At 37.2% G+C, this 23,053-nt stretch overlaps 1 protein-coding gene across 5 annotated transcripts in view; it reads left to right on the top strand.

Annotated features, from left to right (window-relative positions):
* Positions 1-23,053, top strand: part of RAB11FIP2 (RAB11 family interacting protein 2) — a 41,049-nt gene that overhangs the window by 13,031 nt on the left and 4,965 nt on the right. For 4 of the 5 annotated variants that reach the window (XR_009536099.1, XR_009536098.1, XR_009536097.1 and 1 more), the window contains one exon: positions 17,862-17,907. Coding sequence is in view for 1 of the 5 variants with exons in the window: in XM_060126371.1 (XP_059982354.1) it covers positions 17,862-17,907 (46 nt within the window). In the remaining 4 variants the exon portion in view is untranslated. Of the gene's footprint in view, positions 1-17,861; positions 17,908-23,053 lie in introns of those variants that run through there. The other variant, XR_009536100.1, reaches the window with a different exon arrangement.

Raw genomic sequence — 23,053 nt, 5'->3', positions numbered from 1 at the left:
TAGTTTGCTGAACCCTGTACTAGCTGGATGGGGGTCTTTAAGAAGGGCAGAGCCATAAGATAGGGACAACCTGGGTCCCTGAATGCATTTGGAAGGCCACCTGATAAACAAGAATAACTGTTGAACCTTGTCTTGAATGATAAATTTTCAGAATATTGTTACTGTGATTTTTGCATTTATTTATTATAGCACGTAGCATCATTATTATTTATCATTTACGGCACAGGGGCCATAGAGCCTCTTGTTCTTTTTAAGAAAGCCTAATTCAAAAACCTTTCAGAACCACTGGTGTGCAACACCAAATCCAAACTCTTGTTCCTAATTTTCAAGGATTATTGTATTTTAGGCTTTTCTTAACTACCCAACTTTTCTTTTACAATTCCTCACCTTTCTGTGCCAGGTGAGTTCATTTCCTTACTGCACCGCTCTACCCTGCGGTCCCTATAAGCCTGGCCAACTCTATTCCTTGGCTCAGCTGTGGAATGCACTCTTCACTCATCTCTGAGTGTCCTAAGCCTAGCTATCCTTGATGTTGAAAACTCTTTAATCCTATTTTGATTGATAACATAGTGTTCCCTTCTGTGGAATTCTGCTGATATAGAACATAATTGCTGTACGATGTTCATTGTGTCTCAGTTTTAGTTGTCCCCACTAACCTGTATCAACTGCTGAACAGTTGTGCTGCATCTCCTTTTGTGGGTGCCTGCAGCACCTAGATCACTGCATGTCATCAGTGCTAGAATCTTCAGTGAGTAGGCCCTGAAATAAAAGTCAGCATTTAAAGAAAAAAACTTCCTGCTGATTCTCAGGCTTAAAAATTGTTGACCTAAATTATATCATCTATTTCATAAAAGTTCAGTAAGTACTTATTTATGAATAGGAATCAGGAGTCGTGCTGGTAAAGTCATAGTTGAATGGACAGTTTAGTCATATTAGCTTTGTCTACAGGGCCCTAACTAAGTAAAGGGATCAGTGAGGAGATCGGCTTGACTAAAACGGGGGTGTGGAGAAGAGTATGAATTTGGTTGAATGGCTAAGAAACATCTAAATTTACTTAAGCGTTGAGGACCAGGCAGAAATGTCTGACTTAAATATTTATGGCATCTGTGGATGGGTTGTTTTTCAGGATTCAGGTAACACCAAGGCATCAGTAGTGATGAACAACATTTAAAAAATATGCTTGTGTTTGTATGCTACCTATAATAAATTGAAGAGACTACATTTGTGAGGTATATTCTTCTGAGGTTCCAGTTTAGGACTGAAGATACCTCCTGGTTAATTAAGAGAGTTCATTAATATAAGGAGAAAATTTGTGGTGTATGTCTTATTCTGAAATTTAAAAAAATATAGTCAGTAATATAAGCATACTCTGTAGGATGAGCTAATGTTGTTTGATGTTAGAGGTAGCTCATCAGAGAGCAAGACCTTACGGGAGATATTTTTACCAGAGAATTTTGTTTTGGGAACATCCTTCTATTTATGACCTGCACAAAGAACACACTTTCCCTTCATTATTTTCTGCCTTGTTGTAGTTGTGAATATACCATGTAGCAAACTCTTAGTTGCGCTACAGAACTTAATGGTATGTTATATAATAACATGCCTAGTATCATTGATTTTATTAGAGCATGTATGCATATATTTCCTTTTGCAGTATTTGCTGTGGAAGAACCTGTCTACTTCTTTGCTCTGAACTTAGGCCAAAGAGGTATTTTTTAGGGCAGTACATAAATAGTGTCTGAGATGGCGATCTCATATTTATCACTAATATTTTATAATTTTGCATGATAGTATGCCTTTTCCTCTCCGGATCAGGTTAACCTACTTCTCTTTTCCCTTCCTCCGTCCCTGCTTTCTTTAATCAATTCCGGTGATGATTGTACCATACCTTTCTTAAAAGCTGCAAAAAATTTAGTTATCTAGAATGTATATTTAAATGTGTCTCTAATTTTCTCAAATCAAAAATCACCATAGGCTTTTAAGCATGTAACCATTATTATGAAGTTGTATAATATGTCCATAAAAAAGACTTCACTGTAGACTTACATTTTTATTTTAAAAAGTTATAGTAAACAGATGATCCTAAAGAAAAGACCTATATTCATAGTTTTAAAACCTTCATTTTTATAATGCTCCTTATGGACATTTTTTTTTTCCTGTATAAGTTTAAAGCTCAGTCTTTGGCTTAGTAAACCTTATCCCGCATAAGGTTTACTTTAATAGCAATATTTATTTTTTATCCTTATTTGTCTAATATTAAAGATAATCTCCCTGTTATTCATAGCAGCCTATAAATCTTTTACACAGCTGAAAATTTGTAGCTTCATTTATGAGACAGAAAATAAAAACTTGACATGAATTTTGGAGCCATTAATCCATTAGTACCCAGGGATTTACAGAATGTGTCTAATGAAACAATGACTAGGAGCATGAAATATGCGATGTGATTAGTTCCCTTAACACTAACTAGAACTTTTATGCTTAACTCCCCAGGTACTACTTGAAACTTTTTTACCCTTTGTCATCCTAATACTCATTATAATAGCTTTCATTAATTGGTACATCTCCCCATGGGTTAATTTGCAGGCACCAACCATGCCATCCTTTTGCTAACTTGCTAATGCAAATTGATATTTATAGACTTCAAAATTGAAAACAATAAAAGCTCTAACAAAAAGACTTTGCTAAGTTATTATCATTATTATTATTTTGAGCTGAGAGATTGAGATACACAGAGAATCTGTGAGAGAAGAAAACAAGCCAAAAAAATCCACAAAAACTACTGTAGGCTAATAAACTGATGTGAAAATTTCTCAATTTACAGCACTTGACAGGTGCTAAAAGAAAAGCATCTTTAATTTTAATGTGTTGTTAGGACCTCTTTAGAGAGACTGTACAAGTTATTAACAAGGTCCTCTGAGACAGGAGAAGGGTAATTAACAAGACCTATGGAGATATAGTTTAGGTAATTAACGAGCTCTTAGGCACTGGACACAGGATAACACATAGCGAGTCCAATAGTTAAAGAGAACAGGTTGTTATGATCAAATACAAGATGTAGTATGTAAGTCTTCTTGAAGTTTCTGATAGGAGAGTATTAAGATTATATTCCAGTGACCTTAGTGTACTAATTTTTGTAAATCATATATAAATATTTTGCTTTAAGATAGAATTTGAGAGGATTATTTGCAAAATCAACAAGCAGAGAAGCTTGTTACATGTAGATTAATAATCTTCGTTAATTGCCATTAATGAACATGTATATTTTAAGAGCAATACATTGGAGAGACATAAATTACGTGATTCTAAGTTTAGACTTTTATTCCGTTTACTTTTTACCTGTGGCCTCTTGGCTAAAATTGTCTATTCCAAATTGGCAGTCTACTTTCCTTGTCCAGTTTAAGACTGTCAGGATCTAGGGCAGAGAGAAGACTGTCCTTCCTCAGTTTGTTTTTTACATAATATGCAAAGGTCCCTCAAGTCATGATCTTATGGTACCTTTAAGTCTGAGACTCGAGAGTCCCAATTTCAGATACTTGGTCTAATCATTTCCAGTGTAAATTTGAAATTGTTGGAGTATGAATCGAGTTCTGGTTCAGAAAACTCCCAGTCAGCAAACCTTTATTATAAACATGTTATACTCTGAAGATTAAGAATATGAAGAAAGAAAGCCCTGCAGGTCTGATTCATTCCATTGCTTCCGACGAGTGGCTGCTCCAGGCCATCAGTATGACTTCTTCCGAATTTCAGATCTGATAATCAAATGATATTTTCATTTTTATTATTTTTGGATGAACAGCAGTACTTTAATAAGATAGAGCAATACTTGCTATAGACAAGGACAGCAGAGGTTATTAAGATATAAATCCTGCTCTTAGAGCTCATAAAAGCAGTCATGTAAATATTAGGTCTGAATTCCATGCTCAGGACTGGACATTGTATAGGCGTTGGGGTACTTTGAAAGACTTTTCAGTTGGGTTGTGATATGATCAGAGTAATATCTTAGATAACTCTGTAGCATGGTGGGGGGGTCTGCTGGGGCCAGGAGTGGGAACAGGGAGGAGGCTTTGGGGCAAGAGAACAAGTTGGGAAGTTACCGTGATTGTTGAGGTGAGAGTTGATGGAGGTCACTTGACAGTAAGGATGGAGAAGAAGGGAACCTCTCTGAGGTACATTTCTGGGCTAATATAGATGGGATTTAACCATTCTGCTTGTGTGTGTGTGTGTGGAGGGGAGGGATGGTGGGGGACTAGTAAAGGAGAAAAAACAAGGAGGATTATTCCAATGATGTGTCTTCAATCGGTGTCTTCAATTTGATGAATCACAGTACTGTAAAAACTGTATTACAGCAATGTCAGGTCTGTAGTCTTGAATCAAACTTGGCATTTCAGTCTTGATGGAGAGGGCTACGGTTTTTTGTGTTTTTAATGAGGTGCTGTCTTGTTTATTTTAGAATTTTGTTTTTAGAGAATAGGAATTATGTGTTTTGAGTTATTCGAGACAAGCAAGTTAGTATCAACATAATAACAGTTCTTGAGAATTTGTTTTTGAAAGCTGGAAAATATTTTGGCTTCTTTGAACACAAGAATGTGTTCTGTAACTGCTTGTGGACTTAATGCATTTAAAATGTGTTCACCTTAACACTGTAATTACTCCATGTATTTCTCTCCAGTGGCTTTTGGTTTTACCAAACCTTGCCCCCTTTTGTTAGCTTCTCACTAAGAGAATAACTTCTTTCTTTTATACTTTTCCCTTACTTCTGTATACCACTTTTCCAGGCCTCCTGCTTCTATATTTAGAACATTTCCTTTTGGACTACTGTGACCATATCACCTGTGGTTACCTTTTTTCATAGCAGTAAAGCTTTAATTTTTAAAATACGGGTGCTGTTTCTATATATTTAATATATGGTGGTAGTGTTACCTGATTATTTGATGTGTTAAATATAATTCAGTATTATTATATGACAGATAATAATTATAATGTAAATGTGTAAGAATTAATATAAATATTAAACTACAGTATTATGTAACTATTTTGAATATATTATACATCAAGTAAAAATGTTTTATGTATTTTATATATTTATTTTAAGCTTACATATCTTTTTGACAAAAGTGCTAATACCACTTAAATAGCAATTACATGGATCACCTTGTCCAGGATAAAACTTAATTCAAATTGCCAATTTTTAAAATTATTTTCACAAACATGTCTGTAAAAGTCTACTAGGGCTAGGGGTTGGATGGGTTGAAGATAAGATTCATAGGTTACTAGTAGCCTCATAAACTAGGGAGAGGGATGTGTAAGCAGTGACCTGTAATCCAAGCAGAGTGAACTGTGTTGAACACAGCATTTGCTGCGGGAAGGGAGAGGAACAGCTTGCTAGAAATTAGGAAATGCTTCTTCAAGGAAGAGGCCTTTGAACTTTTGTTCCTGACCGTTGAACATGATTTTTTACGTTGGGGAATGAGTAGGTAGACAATTGTTTTAGTAAATAGCAAGAAAGCTTATTTTAAAAATTATGAGATGTGTTTGGAAGGAATGTTTTATAAATTGTGACTGTGTACTATTATATCATTAGTTGTCTGCTAACTACTTAGTAATTTTACCATTGCTTTTCTAGTTGGAACTATAGTCTTTGTCTGTTGTTCCCTGCCTGGTAGGTTCCTGAGGAAGTATGTTTGTTACTTTAGGCTACCAGGAGCCAATTAGTGAGTGCCCTGCAGCAGCTCTGCATTAAGTATAACAACCTCTTTGTTATGGAGCCTGGTGTGGGAATGGGGGTATTCAGGTTAATCACATATTTTGTTTACTTGAGGTGTACAATATTGTTTCATGTAGATTTTTTCACTTTAAAAGAAATTAAATGCCCCAAATAAATTTAAAATGGAAATCATACCAAACACAATTTAATATTTGATTCAGAAGGTATATTTAACTACTTCTACCTGAGGATTTTTCAGTGTTACATGAAAGTATAAATATAGTAATAGAATATCTAAATACAGTACTAGTAGAATATCCTAAAGCGAGTATAGGATAGGTTTAAGAATTCAGGTTTAGGACTCAGGTCTGGATTTGAGTCTTTGGAATAGCTATATGACCTTACTTAGCCTTTCTAAGCCTAATTGTAAAATGGAATAACAACCTTGGTGTGTTGTGGAAGAGATTAAATGATGTAAGGCACAATAAAGTGCTGAAGGTAGGTTTGCCACATGGTAAACCTGGAAATGGTAGCTCTTGCTATGATCTTATTACAAAGCATCTACAGAATCTGTAACAATTGGTTTAAATAAGTTAAATGAAATTATTTACAAGTAACAATAGATTCTCAACTTTAAAAACTGTAAATAAAAGAAGTTAGGAGCTCATGTTTTTCACTGACTGATAAAGGACATACATTTGGTAGAAAACAATAAACTGGATAAAAGTTTTTTTCAAGATGTATGTTCAGTAATAATCTTTGATGAAATAAACTAAACCACATTGAAATTAAGTAAAAGTATTCCCTGTATTTAGTAGAAAATTTATTTTATGACTTTCAAGGCAAAGGTATCCTAATCAGTATTGCTATAAAATCCTGTGTCCAGAAATTATCGCATAGCACTAATAAGGACAGTGCAGGGTAAATATCTAAGCTGTGGCTTTACCTTAAAGGATGATGAGGTTTTCATAAACTCACATGACTGAGTTCAAATTAAATTGTTCAAAACTATCATAGTAAGAAAGATAAATGCCGCTTACCAAAAACTCCTCAGAGACCCCTTTGGGAAGAGGGTCCCTGCCTTAGGAAATTCACACAGGTAGTAGTATATTCCTTCTAACCAAGGTTTAGAAGTTGGCTCTTTCATTTCTTTGTCAGTGAAAGTACACTCTTTTGTCTTTGTTTTTTTTTTGTTTTTGTTTTTGCGGTATGCGGGCCTGTCACTGCTGTGGCCTCTCCCGTTGCGGAGCACAGGCTCCAGACGCGCAGGCTCAGCGGCCATGGCTCACGGGCCCAGCCGCTCCGCGGCATGTGGGATCTTCCCGGACCGGGGCATGAACCCGTGTCCCCTGCATCGGCAGGCGGACTCTCAACCTCTGCGCCACCAGGGAAGCCCCTGTCTTTGTTTTTTAAGCAAAAGTATAAGATTCTACTCGAGTAGTCTCCGAGCTCAGCGTTCTGATAGTATAATGTATAATTTCCAGTAAAATCATTATACTTATCTTTTTTGGGGAGGGGGCTGGAGAGTGTATCTTAACACAAAACAGTAAATTCTTTTCTAGCAAAATTTTATTAATTTCGTAGCACTGTGAAACCAGCTCTTACTTGCCAAGAATTTTTTAAGGCTGGGCTTTTCAGCCTAGGGTGTAGCATGGCCAGAAATCCCCCAGTCATCCCAGCAGCTCTGCTTCCAAGGAGGATACACAGGAGTTTGGGGTTTGTGTCACCAAATGGAGGGTCCCCAGGAAGTCTGGCTGCCTTGAGTGCCTCTCCTTGAAGGGTCTGCAGAGATGACAGGTTAAGGAAGCAGTTGCTTTCTGGCCAGGGGCCTCATTGCAGGGTGTTCTTGAACATTGGAGGCCTTCCTGGTGACCAGAGGGCACCAAGGCTTCTTTTCCAGAACTTGGCTTCGTCCTGGGTACAGAGCCAGCTTGTGGTACTTTTGGCCAAGGGTGTTGTGAGCCAACTTGCTTCGCTCTCCACCTTCCTGGAAGAGTTACCTCTAACCAGGTTGTCCTCAACCTCTCCTCATAGGAAAAGGCTGATCAGGGATGCTGGGTTGGCCTTGATCGTAGACAGAACCTGTGCTCTGTCAGGCCCTGTCAAGGGCCCTTGTGCCTTGTTCTCATCGCTTCTGTCCAGTTTCACTGTTTGGCTTCCAAAGTAAACAGAACTTGCTTTCCACTCCCCTGTACCCTCAGGTAGACTCTAGTGGATATATGGCAGACAGTGGACCAGGATCTACTCAGAGCAACAGGATAATCACAACACAATTTCCCAGAGTGACAAGGTTCCTAAAGATTTAAGGAGAAAAGATTCTTTTTCTATTAAGAGAAGCACAATTATGATAGGGAGTAAAACTTAAAAATCTACCTGAATTCTTAAGTTAAATTTGAGATGTCGAGGCAATTTTATGCTTGTTGTCAGATTTATTCTCATGGATCAGGGGTACTAAAGAGAACAAAGTTTGAGAAGCTTAGTTGTAAAGAAATGGAGAATTTTTGGAATTCATACAGATTATGTTTGGAAATTTGTGAATTGTTTGATTGACTGTATTTTAAATAATCATTTCTTTTCTTCACCAGGAGAAAATAGTAAGTTAAACTTGATTGAACGTGATATTCTTGATGAAACATGCCTTAATTTCATGGGTATCTTTCAGCCTTCAAGTTTTAGGACTTCTTCAACAGTATCGTCATTACCATTTCATGATGGAAAACCAGTTAGGTCTGAATTTGCTGTCCATGATCTTTGGTATCACTGACCACAATTTCCTAATTGTCTTGCCTACGAGATCTCATAAAAGATATCCTGTGAGAATAATAATAAGTAAATTACTGTTAATCCCCATAGACGTTTATAAATTAGGTTCTGTTTTGCCATGGCGGTATTAGTGTGCATGCCCAGTCCCAAGAGAGATAATGGAGTATTTTAATCTCTATTAGCATTAATTTGATTTGGTACTCACTCCCCACCCCCCCCACAAAAAAAAAACAGGAAAAAAGCAGTATTGAGTTGCACTGTGGCTCTTAAGCCCTATTTGCATGTGTAATAGACATAATTGAAATGTGCTAAAGGTTGAGTTTACTAGTGGAAAGTCTCTTTGGACACTTCATTTTTTAGGGCTTTTATAAAAGGAATCATTAAGAACATTTCTTTAAACTCCTTTAACATTGAACCTCTATGGAATAAATGTTTTCAGGATTTACCAGAAAATTGTCAGTTGAATCTGTATTGTGGTCAAATACCTAAACTGGTAGACTTGGTTGGTAAACTGGACAAACTGGCTAGTTGAATGGATTATATTAGAAGTCACCAATTTGAAACTTATTTCAATTCATATTGGCAGTTTTAAGTATCAGAGTAAATTCTTTCTGTCTTAAAAAGAATGGAAAAATATTCCATTCATATGCTGTCAGGTCTAGATAAAAGTGATCTTTGTTATTCAGAAAAACGATATCCTCTGCTCTTTGGGGACTTGATACCTTGTTGTCGAAACCTGTATTGACCTACTATTGATTTACTCAGTCAGCTATTAGCCCAATTTTTATTAAGCACTGGCTGTTAATTTATTCAGCATACATTTGTTAAGCATCTGCCATACCCTAGGTACTATGTCAGATGCTAGGGCTGAAAAGATTGAGATATCATTCCTTCCTGTAAGCAGTTTGTAGTAGAAAGAGGTGGGGAGGCCAGGGATTAGGATAGATACCCAAAATGCAAACTTAAAAAAAAATTCATTTTTAGAGCAGTTTGAAATCACAGCAGAATTGAGCGGAAGGTATGAGATTTCCCATATACATCTTACCTGCACACACATAGCCTCTCCCATTAGCAACCTTCCCCACGAGAGTGGTACATTTGCTAAAATTGATGGACCTACGTTGACACGTCATAATTATACGTAGTCCATAGTTTACATTAGGGTTCACTCTTGGTGTGGTATATTCTGAGGCTTTTGACAAATGTATTAATATAATGGCGTGCGTTCATCTTTATAGTATCATACAGAGTATTTCTACTGCCCTAAAAATCTTTTGTGCTCTGCCTATTGACTGGTCCCTCCCCCCAAACCCTTGGAAACTGCTGATGTTTTTACTGTCTCCATAGTTTTTGCCTTTTCCAGAATGTCATATAGTTGGAATCATACAGTCTGTAGCCTTTTCAGATTGGCTTCTTTCACTAAGTAATATGCATTTAAGGTTCCTCCATGTCTTTTCATGGTTTGAAAGTTCATTCTTTTTTTAAGCACTGGATGTACTAGTTTATCCATTTACCTGCTGAAGGACATCTTGGGTGCTTGCAAGTTTGGGCAGTTATGAATAAAGCTTCTATAAACATTTGTGTGTAGGTTTTTGTGTGGACATACATTTCAACTCCTTTGGGTAAATACCATGGAGTGCAATGGCTGGATCTTACGGTACAAGTTCCTGTTGCTCCATATCTTTGTCAGCATTAGGTGGTGTTAGTGTTGCGCATTTTGGCCATGGCAGTAGGTGTGTGGTGGTATCTCGTTTTAATTTGCTTTTCCTGGATATCATATGATGTGGAACACCTTTTTATGCCTGTTGCCATCTGTATATCTTTGTATCTGTTGGGATCTTCGGCCCATTTTTAAATTGGATTTTTTTTCCTTATTGTTTACTTTTAAGAGTTCTTTGTATATTTTGGGTACCAGTCCTTTATCAGATATGTCTTTTTCATATATCTTCTCCCAGTCTTTTCATTCTATTTAACAGTGTTTTTCGCACAGCAGAAATTTTTAATTTTAATGAAGTCCAGCTTATAAATTCTTTGTTTCGTGGATCCTGCCTTTGGTGTTGTATCTAAAAAATTATTACCATACCCAAGATCATCTACATTTTCTCTGTGTTATCTTCTAGGAGTTTTATAGTTTTGTGCTTTACATTTGGGTCTGTGATCAATTTTGAGTTGATTTTTATGTAAGGTCTGTATTTAGGTTCATATATCTGAAATTGGAATAGCACTTCGTCATGCAAAACATTCCATTTTAACTCTCTTTTAATCCTAATTCTTTGAAATAGGTGGTAAAATGTCTATTTCTTGATTAAAAATAAAATATGAAATTTAGAGCAATTTAATAGGTTGTACCTGGGTACTGGGTGGTGGGCAGTAGGTTTGGAAAGATAAGTATAGTCAAGCCCAATAGGCTTTGAAAGCCAGGCCAAGAAATTTTGTTATTGTTCCAGAGGAAGGTGGAGGCCAGAAGTTTTTTTTTTTTTTGCAGTACGCGGGCCTCTCACTGTTGTGGCCTCTCCCGTTGCGGAGCACAGGCTCCGGACGCACAGGTTCAGCGGCCACGGCTCACGGGCCCAGCCGCTCCGCGGCATGTGGGATCTTCCCGGACCGGGGCACGAACCCGTGTCCCCTGCATCGGCAGGCGGACTCTCAACCACTGCGCCACCAGGGAAGCTCCAGAAGTTTTTTGACAGAAGAATAATGAGGTTAGACTTTAGCTTTAGAATGTCCTACCCAGCCATGTTGCATAGGCTGGATGGGACAAAGGAGTAGTGACAGAGACTGAGAGGAGGCTATTACAGCAGTCCGGGCTGTTATAGTCTAGGTGGTCATGTGGTCTTGTGAGCAGAAAGGTAGCTGTGAAAGTGAGTAGTGAGGAAACAATGAGAGATCCATGTCCAGAACCTGAATGGGGAGAACTTGGCAGCTTATTGATGAGGCACAAGCTGGAGGCTGGAGTCAGGGGTGCCTCTGAGGCTTCACCTTTGGTGATCAGGAGACTGGCTGTACCAGAAGGAAGAAACAGACAGAACTGATAGAAAAGTCAAGATGATGATTGGTTTGGGAGAACTTTGAGACAAGTTAAGTGCAGGTAAGATATCCAGTGTGAGACTTTAAACAGACATTTGTAAAGGCGGTATTGCAAAGGACAAAGTGATTGTGGTTGAAGATCAAAGATTTAGCAGTCATCTGTCCATTTAATGGTGGCAGTTGAAGTAGTGATTTCCAAGGTAGAGTGGAAAGAGAGGTTTGAAAACAGAACGTTAAGAGATAGCTAGTGTTGGGGCTTCCCTGGTGGAGCAGTGGTTGAGAGTCCGCCTGCCGATGCAGGGGACACGGGTTCGTGCCCCGGTCCGGGAAGATCCCACATGCCGCAGAGCGGCTGGGCCCGTGAGCCGTGGCCGCTGAACCTGTGCGTCCGGAGCCTGTGCTCCGCAACGGGAGAGGCCACAACAGTGAGAGGCCCGCATACCGCAAAAAAAAAAAAAAAAAAGATAAAAAAAAAAAGAAATAGCTAGTGTTTCCCACCTAGGGTGAAACGGGGAAGAAGATAGGTAATCAGAAACATAGGAGAAAATTTAGGCCACCACTTATCACAGAGGGGGAGAGTCTCAGAAAGAACAGTCATCAAAGGGAGCTGAGAGGTTAAAGAGAATGAGGCTGTTACCTTAAGTAAAAATCGCTTGTTGGCCGTGAGTATCGGTGGCGGGGGGATGTGTTTCAGGTTATAAAAGGTGAGGCAGTGAAGTAACGAAGACAGCAGGAGTTACTTGTGAGGGACCTGGGAGGGATTAGAGATTGGCAAAATAAAAGTGGTGGAACATCTGAGGGGTAATGGACTATAAGTATGCTCTGGTGAGACGGGTGAGGAAATACAAACAGGTTAGGAAACAATTGGGATGACAGTGGGGGTCCACAGAGCAGGTCTGATGGGGTGACGGAGTGGGAGAATCGGAAGGTGAGATGGATCAGTTGGAATTTCAGTTGGATGAGATCCTTCTGTGAGTGATCGCATCCCACCTTATTGATTACTGTTCCTCAGTTGAGAGGAACTCCGTTTGTGGAAATGTGTTATAAATTGTAAGGCAGTGTATAACTGTGCAGTGGTACTATTCAAATCCCAGTCACTTCAGTTATACCATTTCAAAAGTGCAGTTTTTCTTTGGCTTCCTTTCTTTCTCTCCTATTTTAAATTATTAAGTGAACAGTTTTTGGCATTTATTATATATTCTTGTATCAGTTAAAGTCCTAGCAGGAAACAAATGACACACTCAAAACGAGTAATTGAAGTAAGTTTAGTGAAGATATCATTTATAGAGGGGTGGCTAGGGTTAGGACACCAAGGAAGGGATAGTAGAGCACTAGGGACCAGCAGTATCTGGAAGGGACTGCCATGCTTAGGTGTGAAGGAACAGCTGTGGCTGTCTGTACAGAAGCTACTGGTAAAGCTGCAGTGCAGAAGGGCGACTGAAGAGGTTGGTAGGATGGGGCTGGAATAAATACCCTGTCTCCCCTTATTTCTGTCCTCCAGTCTCTTGCAGGTGCCTCCCAGTGGCAGAGCACAACTGGAAGCCAATGGGCAAGGGGACCCAGGCGATGCCCTTTCCAGAGATCAGCCTTCTGGGGTGCAGGGAGGGGCAGAATGGAGCAGGAGAGGCAAACAGGAAAAAATTCAATACCTGTTGCTTTTCAGCCTTCGTTCTGTCTCTTTAAGATTGTCTTGCACTTTTCTTAGTCATTCTGACTGGAAGAATCCTCAGGAAATTGTGTTGGTCTGCTTGAAACCAGCTATCTCTGAGCTCATGGTTAAAGTCCAGTAATACCAGTCGTTGCTAGGCTGGTGTCATTACTCTCTGCCCTTGCTTCGCTGTAAATGGTGTATTTTTCTTTTCTTCTTTTCAGACTCATTAAAGGTTTTGTATTATGTTATAGTTCTCAGTTTACGCCCCTCCCCCTCAACTACATTTGTCACCAAAGTGAAGCTCCAGGTCTCCAGAGCCCACTCTGCTAGCTAAACAAGAAGATCAGTAGGATACTCTCCTTTGAAAAGAATTCATGTCCGAAGTTCTTCTGTGATAAAGTTATACTTATTTCCTATACACCATAAGAAATTGAATGGTGTTTAAGAAAGTTACTCCTCCACTCTGCTTTCCTCTCTTTGCCCCACCTCCCAGACAAGCAGGACGAGGTCCTGAGTTTTGCAAATAACTTGAATTGACTTATTAAATACAAAATGAATCAAGTTGTAGGCCAAAGTGGACTTAGCTTTATAATTCCAGCAGTAACAGGGCTTGGAAAGAGGTACATGGAAGATGTAATAATAGTTGTTTTTAAAATGCCTTGGAAAGAACTTCAGGTGTTGTTACGTGACTTCTCCTTGAAAGATTTAAAACCCTAGAGCCAGGAATTTACACAGTTTGCCTTGTCTTATACTGACAAGGCAGCTAGTTAATCAGTTTTAATAGATCTTTGTTCTTCTGTGGGCTTTTTTTTCTGTCATGACAGACTTTTTCACTGTTAATAGTCTCTTCCCTTTCTTAGGTATTCTTGCTCCAAAAGAGAGCAAAAAGTTTTAAAAAGAGAAAAGGAAGGACATAGAAGAAAACTCTGATCACTGACAAATGCTTTAGTGATTTCTGTAGTGGTCAGTTTTATCACTTTATAAATGTTGCTTTGCTTTTCTGGCTTATCTGTGGAAGACTAGTCCATAGCAGAAATTGAAGGACAGTTTCAAGTTTCACCAATTTACTTACTCAGTATTTATCCTAACTTCAAAGTAAATTAATGTGATGTTATTGAAGAGATACTAATGATGCCTTGAAATACATTTGAGTACTGTTAATTTTAAAATTTCGAGTTTACCAGGAAAAATTGTTTAAAAATTGGAAATATCACAAGGTAAAAAATAAGCTTTTATTAAACCTAAAGACTTCAGAATGTTAAGGTAAAGCATTTTATTAATTTAAATTATTTTTTAAAATATGAATTTAAAAATATTTTTATCAGTCTCAAAGTTACTTCAAAATCCTCTGCTGCCACCAAACTCTTTCAGTTCCGATTTCAAAAATTAATTGTTTTGAATTCTGAAGTTTAAATTTGTGTAGACTTTTTCAGTGTGAGCATGTCTAAGTTTATTTTTATACATGATTAAAAACACCATTTTCCTTAACCTGTCAACAACTCAGTTGAGCAGACTACATTATTCAGTATCTTGTCTGGCATGAGGAAGCAGTCCAAGAAGGGTAGCACAAATTGGTGCCGCACTTGGATAAAGACATTTCCCCCCAAGCTAATTCATCCAGTTCAGTTAACTTTTTTTTTCCCACTTAAGAACAGATCAAAAAAAGCAGCTGTGAATGACTGAGTTGGTCACGTATTTGATGCGTCAGTTTGTGAATATAAAGCCGAACACAGGAGCGGGGTCCTGCCTTTAGATTCCAGACAATGGCCAGTACCAGAGCCCTGGCCTCAGATCGCTGCACTGGGCTGCTGGAGAGTGTGGGCGAGCTTAGGTTACACTCAGGTACAATGGCAAAGAGCTGGGGCTCGCTGTGCTCCATACCTCTTTCCCTTACAGTTGTGACCATTCTTGAGAATTCTCAGACACTTTTCAGGTTGTCACTGAGTTTCACTTCCCCATAGGCTGAAGACGTTGGATAGTACATATGGTTAGGTTCGTGATTTTGATAAAATTTTTGTCCTAAATGTCTGTTCCTTCAAAACTCTTATTACAATTAATATAATACCAGCATTTCTATTTCTCAGTTCAATAATTTCTTCCTGAGACATATAATGAAATTTATACAGTCATAATACTGTTTATTCTTCAAGGATGTGATAGGATAGATATGAAACATCTAAATAACATTTATGAAAGATTAAATTTGTCAAAAATGGCCTGTTGCTCTATGGATCAGCTCTAAGAGCTCATCTTCTGCATGACAACCCTTCAGGGGCTCCTTCCCACCCCGCTTCCTGTGTACCAGTCTGCTCCGTGTCCTGCAGTGGCACCGCTGTCCGGCATCCCCAGACAGCATGTGTCTTCAGAGTTCTCTTTCTCTGGCCTGCCGAACCTAACCGTCATGTAATTTTAAGTTCTACTTTTTCCTTGACTTAGTAGACCTTCCTTGACTAATGCTGCGATAGAACGTTTCCTTCCTCTGGGTGGTCTAAGGATTTAACTCTCAGGGGTGCTCTCCCCCTACAAGGGCATCTCTCCTGTGTGCTTACTCAAAACATCTGATTGATCCACGCGTCCTGTGTGTTCAGGGCTTCAGCCATGCGGCCTGTGCTCACTAGGTAGATCTATGAGCAGAAAACAGGGCTAGGACTGTGTCACCTCCAACACTCATCCACTGGACAACCTCACACAAGCTACCTAACCTCTCTGTGATTCATTTCCTTCTTTTGAAAATGAAGAGCATACCTACCTTAAGGGTTATGAAGATTAAATGAGTTAATTTTGGTAAAGTGCTTAGCACAGTATCTGGCACTTTCTAAGGGCTATGCAAATGTTTATTAAAATAATTTACTGAACATGTTGTCTGTTAACCACTGTGCTAAGTGTTTTACATGTGGTCAACTCATTTAATCTTCCCAGTAGTCTTACATGGTAGATCCTGTTACCATCCCCATTTTACAGAGGAAGGAACCCAGACACACTCAAAGGCAAGTAAGTAGAGGGCAGAACCAGGATTTGAGTTCACACCATGTGGTTCCAGGGCCCTCAAGCACTTCTCTGCCTGTAACCAGTACGGTGTGCCGTTACACTGAATGTAAATCAGTTTGTCTTCGAGAATGTCACAGTCGGATGGAGAGAGATGCAGCAGAATGCGTTTCTTGACCTATTAGAGAGCAACATGCTGTGAGATCACGGGACAAGGAGAGATTAGTCCCACTGGTCCCTGGTGTTGACCTCCTTGGACTGAAAATCAGGGAGGCTGAGAACTGTGCATGTTATCAGCTGCTCCCTCGGCACTCTAGGCCTAGGGGTACCACGTGATAATGTATTTTGGGTTTGTATTTGTTTTCTTTTAAGCCACTTTTCTGTCAGGCTTTTGAGACTTTGCCGGTACAGTGACTCTAGTCTGGGACCATACAGAACACAATAAAGACGGTGAGGTACAGGGAATGAGAAAATGTGTCAGCCGAGTCGGCCTGTAAATGGTGCATCGTAGGTATTTAAAACATGTTTCAGTCTTCCCTACCATGTCACCCAGCTCTACTGAAATACCAGGTTTATCCACAGGAGTTCTAGGTAGAAAAGGTCAGCAACCGGTTCTGGAAGCTAGTACTACAAATCTTAGTCATAACAAATGAAACGTTGGATATGTGAGAAATTCTCTTGAGGTGGTTGTACATGCCTGCATGCCCTGTAGATTTACAGCTGGGGATATGTACTTGTAATAATAGATACTTTTCAGTGTCCAGACTTTTTGTGCATACAGTCAAAAGTTTTAAAAGTGAATTTCTTCAAAGGATTCCAGTTATTTGGCTGATAAAGCACAGATAATGAAAAAATATATTTTACAGTTAAGTCTTTTTTTTTTTTTTTGGAATAAAAAGGTTCCTAGGACAGTAATGCTTTGTAGAGGTTCTAATGGCTAATACTCTTAAGTGCCGGGTAAAAATTAAACTTGAATAGCAACGATGAAATATTTACTCACCAGATGGCTTTGAAGTTTAGCTTCTTTTTGGTTCCAGTCCCCTTCCTAATGGACATGTTTCAAAGAAGAAAACGATTATAGCATTCAGCTGTGATGTTTTCGTCCTCTGTGCATGCAAGAAATCCATTTTGTTTTGGTCCATTTGGGTATTTAAATTTTGAAGACCAGCTACTTAGAAATTCATTAATGACAGAAATGGTTCACACAGCTCCGAATTCATTCTCCTTGATAGGATAACATTTAAAGGTTAATTTTTCTAATACCTATAGAAATAATTGTTTTAAAAGATTGCTTCAACTCTTTTAGTCTACAGTCTTCCCAACCTAAATTTATTTAAGTCTCTACAGTTTTATATTAGAAGGCCTAAGGTAAGTGAGTGTGTGTATATAAAATGAATAATAACATTATAGAATTTAATTTTATAAAACATCTCACTAGGTAAAATCGCTTATATTTAAAGATGTTTAGAAAGTACACGTTAGAGGTACAGTTCTTCAGTTCTAATAATACTGAAGGGTTTTCCTTCAAAGTTTAAAATTGTAGCTGCTTTAGAATGTTTAGTAAATATTGTTTTTCTGTTACATCCTGGATTAAATTTCACTCACTCAGGTAATATAGGAGTTTAGAAATTGTTATTGCAATGTTGGTTAAAATGTCCTGTTTTTATGTTTCCTCCCACGTGTACTATGATATGCTTTTAACATTTATGTTTGTCTTTTATTGCTCAGTTTTCATATGAATCCGACAAGTAATGAAGACCTCAGGAAAATCCCGGTAAGTTGCAGAGGGGGTTAGAGAATTACCAAAAACCAAGCCACAAGCTGTCTTTCTGTCTGGGGCACATTTCTAAAAAGGCCTCCGTCTCCTTGAATCCCTCAGTTATCCACAGATTATAGCTTAGTATGATGATTTAGGGAGAAAGAAAAACAGCAAAATTCAAACTTTATCTTTAATATACCATAGGGTGTGACTTCCGTATGATCTATGGAAGTGTACGCAAACATAGTTATAATTGAAGCCAATTTAGAATATACAGGTTTTGTTTGCAGACTGTTTAAAAATCGATATGAAAGCTGTATGTCAGCATTATAGTTGTGAAATAAGAGCATGTGGAGAAAGCTGCCATTTTGTTACTGTTGTTGTAAATCAGGTTGAGGGGAGAATAAACCTGCTTGTGAACATTTAACAGTAGGAAGAGCTTCCTGGCCAGAGACCCATTTAACCAGGAGTGTGTGTGAAAGATCCTTTACGACACTTACCTTCCAAGTCAGAACAAAACCAAATATATTAACAGGCTTTGTAGCGACCAGCCAGATTAGCTCACATATTTTGCAAGGATTATTCAGATATCTTAACTTCATTTCATTGTTATTTGAAGTCCAGTTTTCGACCTCTGTTCCGAGGTCCAGTACATCTTCAGTCTATTCTAAATACTATACTAAGCCTAGAGAGAATAAGTTGCTTTACAAAAATATGGGCACATGTCTTGGTAGGAAACTAAATTCTCACTGAATAACAGAAATAAAGCCTTTATTCCAAGAGGCTGGTGGTTGCTCTTTGAACCATCTGTCCTTAATGTGTGTGATCCAGATGTGTAATAAGAATTTTTCGAAGCAATAGCATATCACAGTCTTCTGTGGTGTGATAGGCTGAGAAGAAACCATGGTGTTGTGTAAACCATTCTAAATGCAGTCATTTGTTTTTAAAATGGTAGAAAACACTATAGAGGCAGAGGACTTTGTACTGTGTTTTTGCTGTTTTAATGTACATGATGTGTACGTTTTGATGTTTCATAAATACTCAAGTCTTTATATTATGGCAGACTGGCGAGAAACGTCAGAATATATGAAGTCAGCCTTTGATCAGATAGTAAAATGAATTCTATCAGGCGGTTACTTAATCTCAAACAAAATGCGACATCAAAAAATCGATTTAATGTGCAGCTATTGTTTATTAAGTAACCTTAATTACAATTTCTATGTGCTTGTAAATGTACTTTTCCAAATCTTGTAATTTATTGCTGTAAAAGCATCCTTAGAATTCTTTAAAGAAATAAAATGTGAAAATTGTTTTAGTTCAGGGATTTAAAGGTGATAAAAGAATCCTTGATGTGTGATTATTTTTCTCTGGAATACTAACTATTCTAAATGACAGTTAAAGGATTACTAGGTGTTGTTAATTTACTGCAAGATACAATTAAGAGGAGAAAGCTCATCCTCATACTGATCGTTATTGAAAAAAGTATTTGAACAAGTTTTATGTTGAAGATTATAAGATGTTTGAAGTAATTTACCTTAAGTTCTTTAATAATAGCTGTCCACCAAGTTATATTTTTTTCCCCTTCTGGACATAGTATTTTGTAATTAAGTTTGTATGTCTTATATGCTAGTGCCAACACCTGTCTGTGAAAGCAGTGTTTAAACAGGAGCAGTAGCCAGTTGAAAGGGCAGTGTGAGCTCTTTAAGGCCTAATTAAGAACTGAAAGGGAGATGAAGGGAGTAGCACAAAAGATGTGAAAGTAGCTGAGATGATATTCCCAGAGCAAAGTTCCTCATTAGAACAATAATGAGATGATCAGAGAATGCCAAGCCTTCATCTTATCTCTCTCTCTCTCCTCTAGTTGCCTTGGATGTCAGTTAGTACCCCACCAATATTTGGTTACCAGGACAACCTTTCTTTAAATCTTCAGTTATTTTGAGTCTTGATAATTTGCTTTTGTTGAAATTTAAATATTGTAAAAAATATACATTTCCTAGTTTAAAAGGCTAGACTGTGAGTAAAGTAAAAATAGATCATAGTAATTCTCGAAGTATTTTGCACAACTGTTATTTAAAATTCCAGTTAGACAACTTAATGTAATAATTCTGTTCACTCACCCAACTCTTATTTTCTTATATCTGCATATGGAAATTTTTAACAGAGTTTGGGTAGGAATGAAAAAGGATTGGTTATGAAACGGGAAGAGAGAAGAAAAATTTACATTAAATTTCAATATAAGAAGACATCTTAGAAACATATGTGCCATCTCTATGGAGTGCTAGAGGAGAAACTGTTGAGTATGTAGGAGTCCCATGTTAGGTTATCTGAGTCTTTACCAGTTTGGAGATTTCTCAATTTTAGTTTTTCTAAGAATAGTATTAAAAGTATCTTTTGAAAAAATAATTCATTTTTACATTTGCCTGAGAGTTTTCCTCTTTAAGCAAAATAATTTGTGTAACCAGAAAATATTTTAATTTCCTACTGTATTTAGTTAATATTAATCTTTATTTTATTTGGAATTATATCAACAAACAGAAGGATAGATGTATTTATTGAGTATATTAGTCAATTTAAGAATCTTATGCCTAAAATTAGAAGGTTTACATGATTTTCAAATATGGGATAAAATGTGGAACTAAGCATAAAACTGTTTTTAATTATTTTATATTCTTTTCCAGAATATAGTTTATAGTACATGTGTTTCTAAGATGTTTTTTTGCATAAAAACTTGATGCAGAAATTTGGGGTAAATTTTTCACATAAAAGGACAAATGGAAAATTTATTGAAAAGGTCAGAACTGTATTTCCAAGAAATCTGTTTATCCATAAGTATTAGATGGTTGTGAGGGGGAAAAATAAGCCAAATGATGGATTTGTATATTCTAGATTATGGCTTATATCTTAAGTGCTGAACAGTATTGTGGGATAATAATTGATTATTTTGAGAGATTAAATTTTAGATTGATTTGTATCATGGCATTAATTTAAACTCCTTATGTCAAAATAAGAATTTTTTGACATGTCTTTCATCCTCATTGTCTGTAGAGAAATGTTAAAAAATTATTTTAACTACATTCTCTGGTAGCACTGGTATAGTGTTAAATGTAACAATATAAATGATTTTCTAACTGCATATTATCACTTAATTAGTTTGGAGAAATCAGTTCATATATGTATAATTTGATTAAGAGAGGCCCAGTCTGATGCTATTATTATGTTAAATTAAGAAAAAAGGTAAAACAATCAATTGGTAATGAATCCCATTTAGTTTAATTTCATTAATCCCTGCAGTTCTCACAAGAACTGCTATTTTTCAGTAAATATTGTTTTAGAAAAATTAAATCACATTAGTTGGACATAATCACTTTTTTAGAATGCAGTTCTGAAAAACCTCTTTGCAGACCAGGAAATGTTAGAGTTGAAAGGGACCTTAGAGAACATCTCATTTATCAGAGAAGGAAAGTGAGACTTAGGTGGGTTTCAGTCTCAAATTTGTGCAGAATTACTTAGGTTAAAGTAAGAAACTTTAGCTTATTTTTAATTAATGTTTAAAATATATTTAGCTCTATGGTATGTCTTATCTTTTCTACAGAAACCTGCTGCGTATAATAAATGTGAATAGGAATGTGTTTAGGAAAATCTAAGTTTTGTATCTCTAGACGACTTATGACCAATTAAACTAGTAAATATGTGTGTATACTTATTCTAACAAAAAGTTAATTGATCTGAAAGAGAAGAGAATAAAAAGTAAACCAACACGTATCTCCAGAATTGTCCTTTAGTTGTCGTAAAACAATATTCTGAAATGTTTTGGGGGACAAAGGTAATCTAATTCATAAAGTTGTATCTATACCCAGTTTCTAATGGTAAAATGAGTCATTTTTAAACTTCCTCTTAGCATCCTCTCTATTCTGTTAATCTAGTAGAGGCTCCTCCTAACTTTTGTCTTTACTATTTAAATAGCTTTGTAACTAATCGCGGTCCCTCTAAATGATTTTACCCACTGCTGCCACTTTCCTAAAACTTAGCTTTAATCATCTTTCCTCTGTTTAGAAACCTTCAATGGGCTTTCTATTTCCCATAACACTAAGTGTGATGGCATCAGACATCCTTGATGTTCTGTTTGGAACCCACTGTTTCAGCCTCTCTCTCTGTGCCCTGTCCTGAACCTTATTTCCCAGCCGTGCTCCACTGATCACCTTTATTAGCCACTGTGCCTTGAACCTTGCTTCCTCCTTTGAACAAGCAGAGCCACTGCTTGAGATGCCCATTACGCATTTCTGCCTGGCAAAATCTTTGAAGGCCTAATGCAAGCTATATCTTCTCTGCAAAACCTGAGAGATTCTATGGATTGGAGAAGTTTTCAGCCAGGAATATTGTTTTGCCTTTATACTAGAGAAGGGAGTGTGCTTGGGTAACACAAGCATCAAATTGGTATCTGTGCTCTAGCTTGTTTCTCTGGTGCAGCAAAGTCATGGGGCCTGATGAGGAGGGGATAAAAAGTTACACTTTGGTTTTACTGATGAAAACTCCTGGATGCATAGCAAATTAAAATAGATCCTGAAATTGAATACAGACAAATTTAATTCTTATGACAAAAAAGGAAAAAAAAAGACCTTTCTACGTTCACCAGTCCTCGTTCTCCATCCTCCACTGAATAGATTAGATACTATTAGTCCTTAAGAGCAAGGCCAATTTCCTCAGTCTTTTAGTTTATTTTCTTTAAAGCCAAATGGAAATGTTTGGAAAGAAAGTGATGAAAACCATTTTAAGTTGTTGAATGTGGTGATAGAACTATGTATAAGAAGGCATAGAGATTGCTACTTTATATTTTGGCATTATATTTTACATAATGAAACATCTAGATATTATGCACTTTAAATAGATGATGTTACAGTGCCTTTTTGATTAAATTTCTGAGAAATATTTTTCTTTTAATATTAGGATGCTTTGTAATAAAAATGAATTGAATCAATGCCTTTTTTTTGGTTTATGTTTGTGCCTTTGTGTTAAGAGAATTTTCACCAATAGAATGAGGTTAAACAAAATAAAGTAAGTGAAATGGGAGAGAATGCAGATATACTAATCTTAAGTGTTAGCATGACTGTAGTTGAACTCTTGAGTTTCCTGACAACCAAGGCAAAAAGGGAAATAAAATAAA

This window comes from Lagenorhynchus albirostris, chromosome 16 (genome assembly GCF_949774975.1).
Source record: "Lagenorhynchus albirostris chromosome 16, mLagAlb1.1, whole genome shotgun sequence".
Taxonomy (NCBI): Eukaryota; Metazoa; Chordata; class Mammalia; order Artiodactyla; family Delphinidae; genus Lagenorhynchus; species Lagenorhynchus albirostris.
This window is presented reverse-complemented; position numbering and strand designations above follow the sequence as displayed.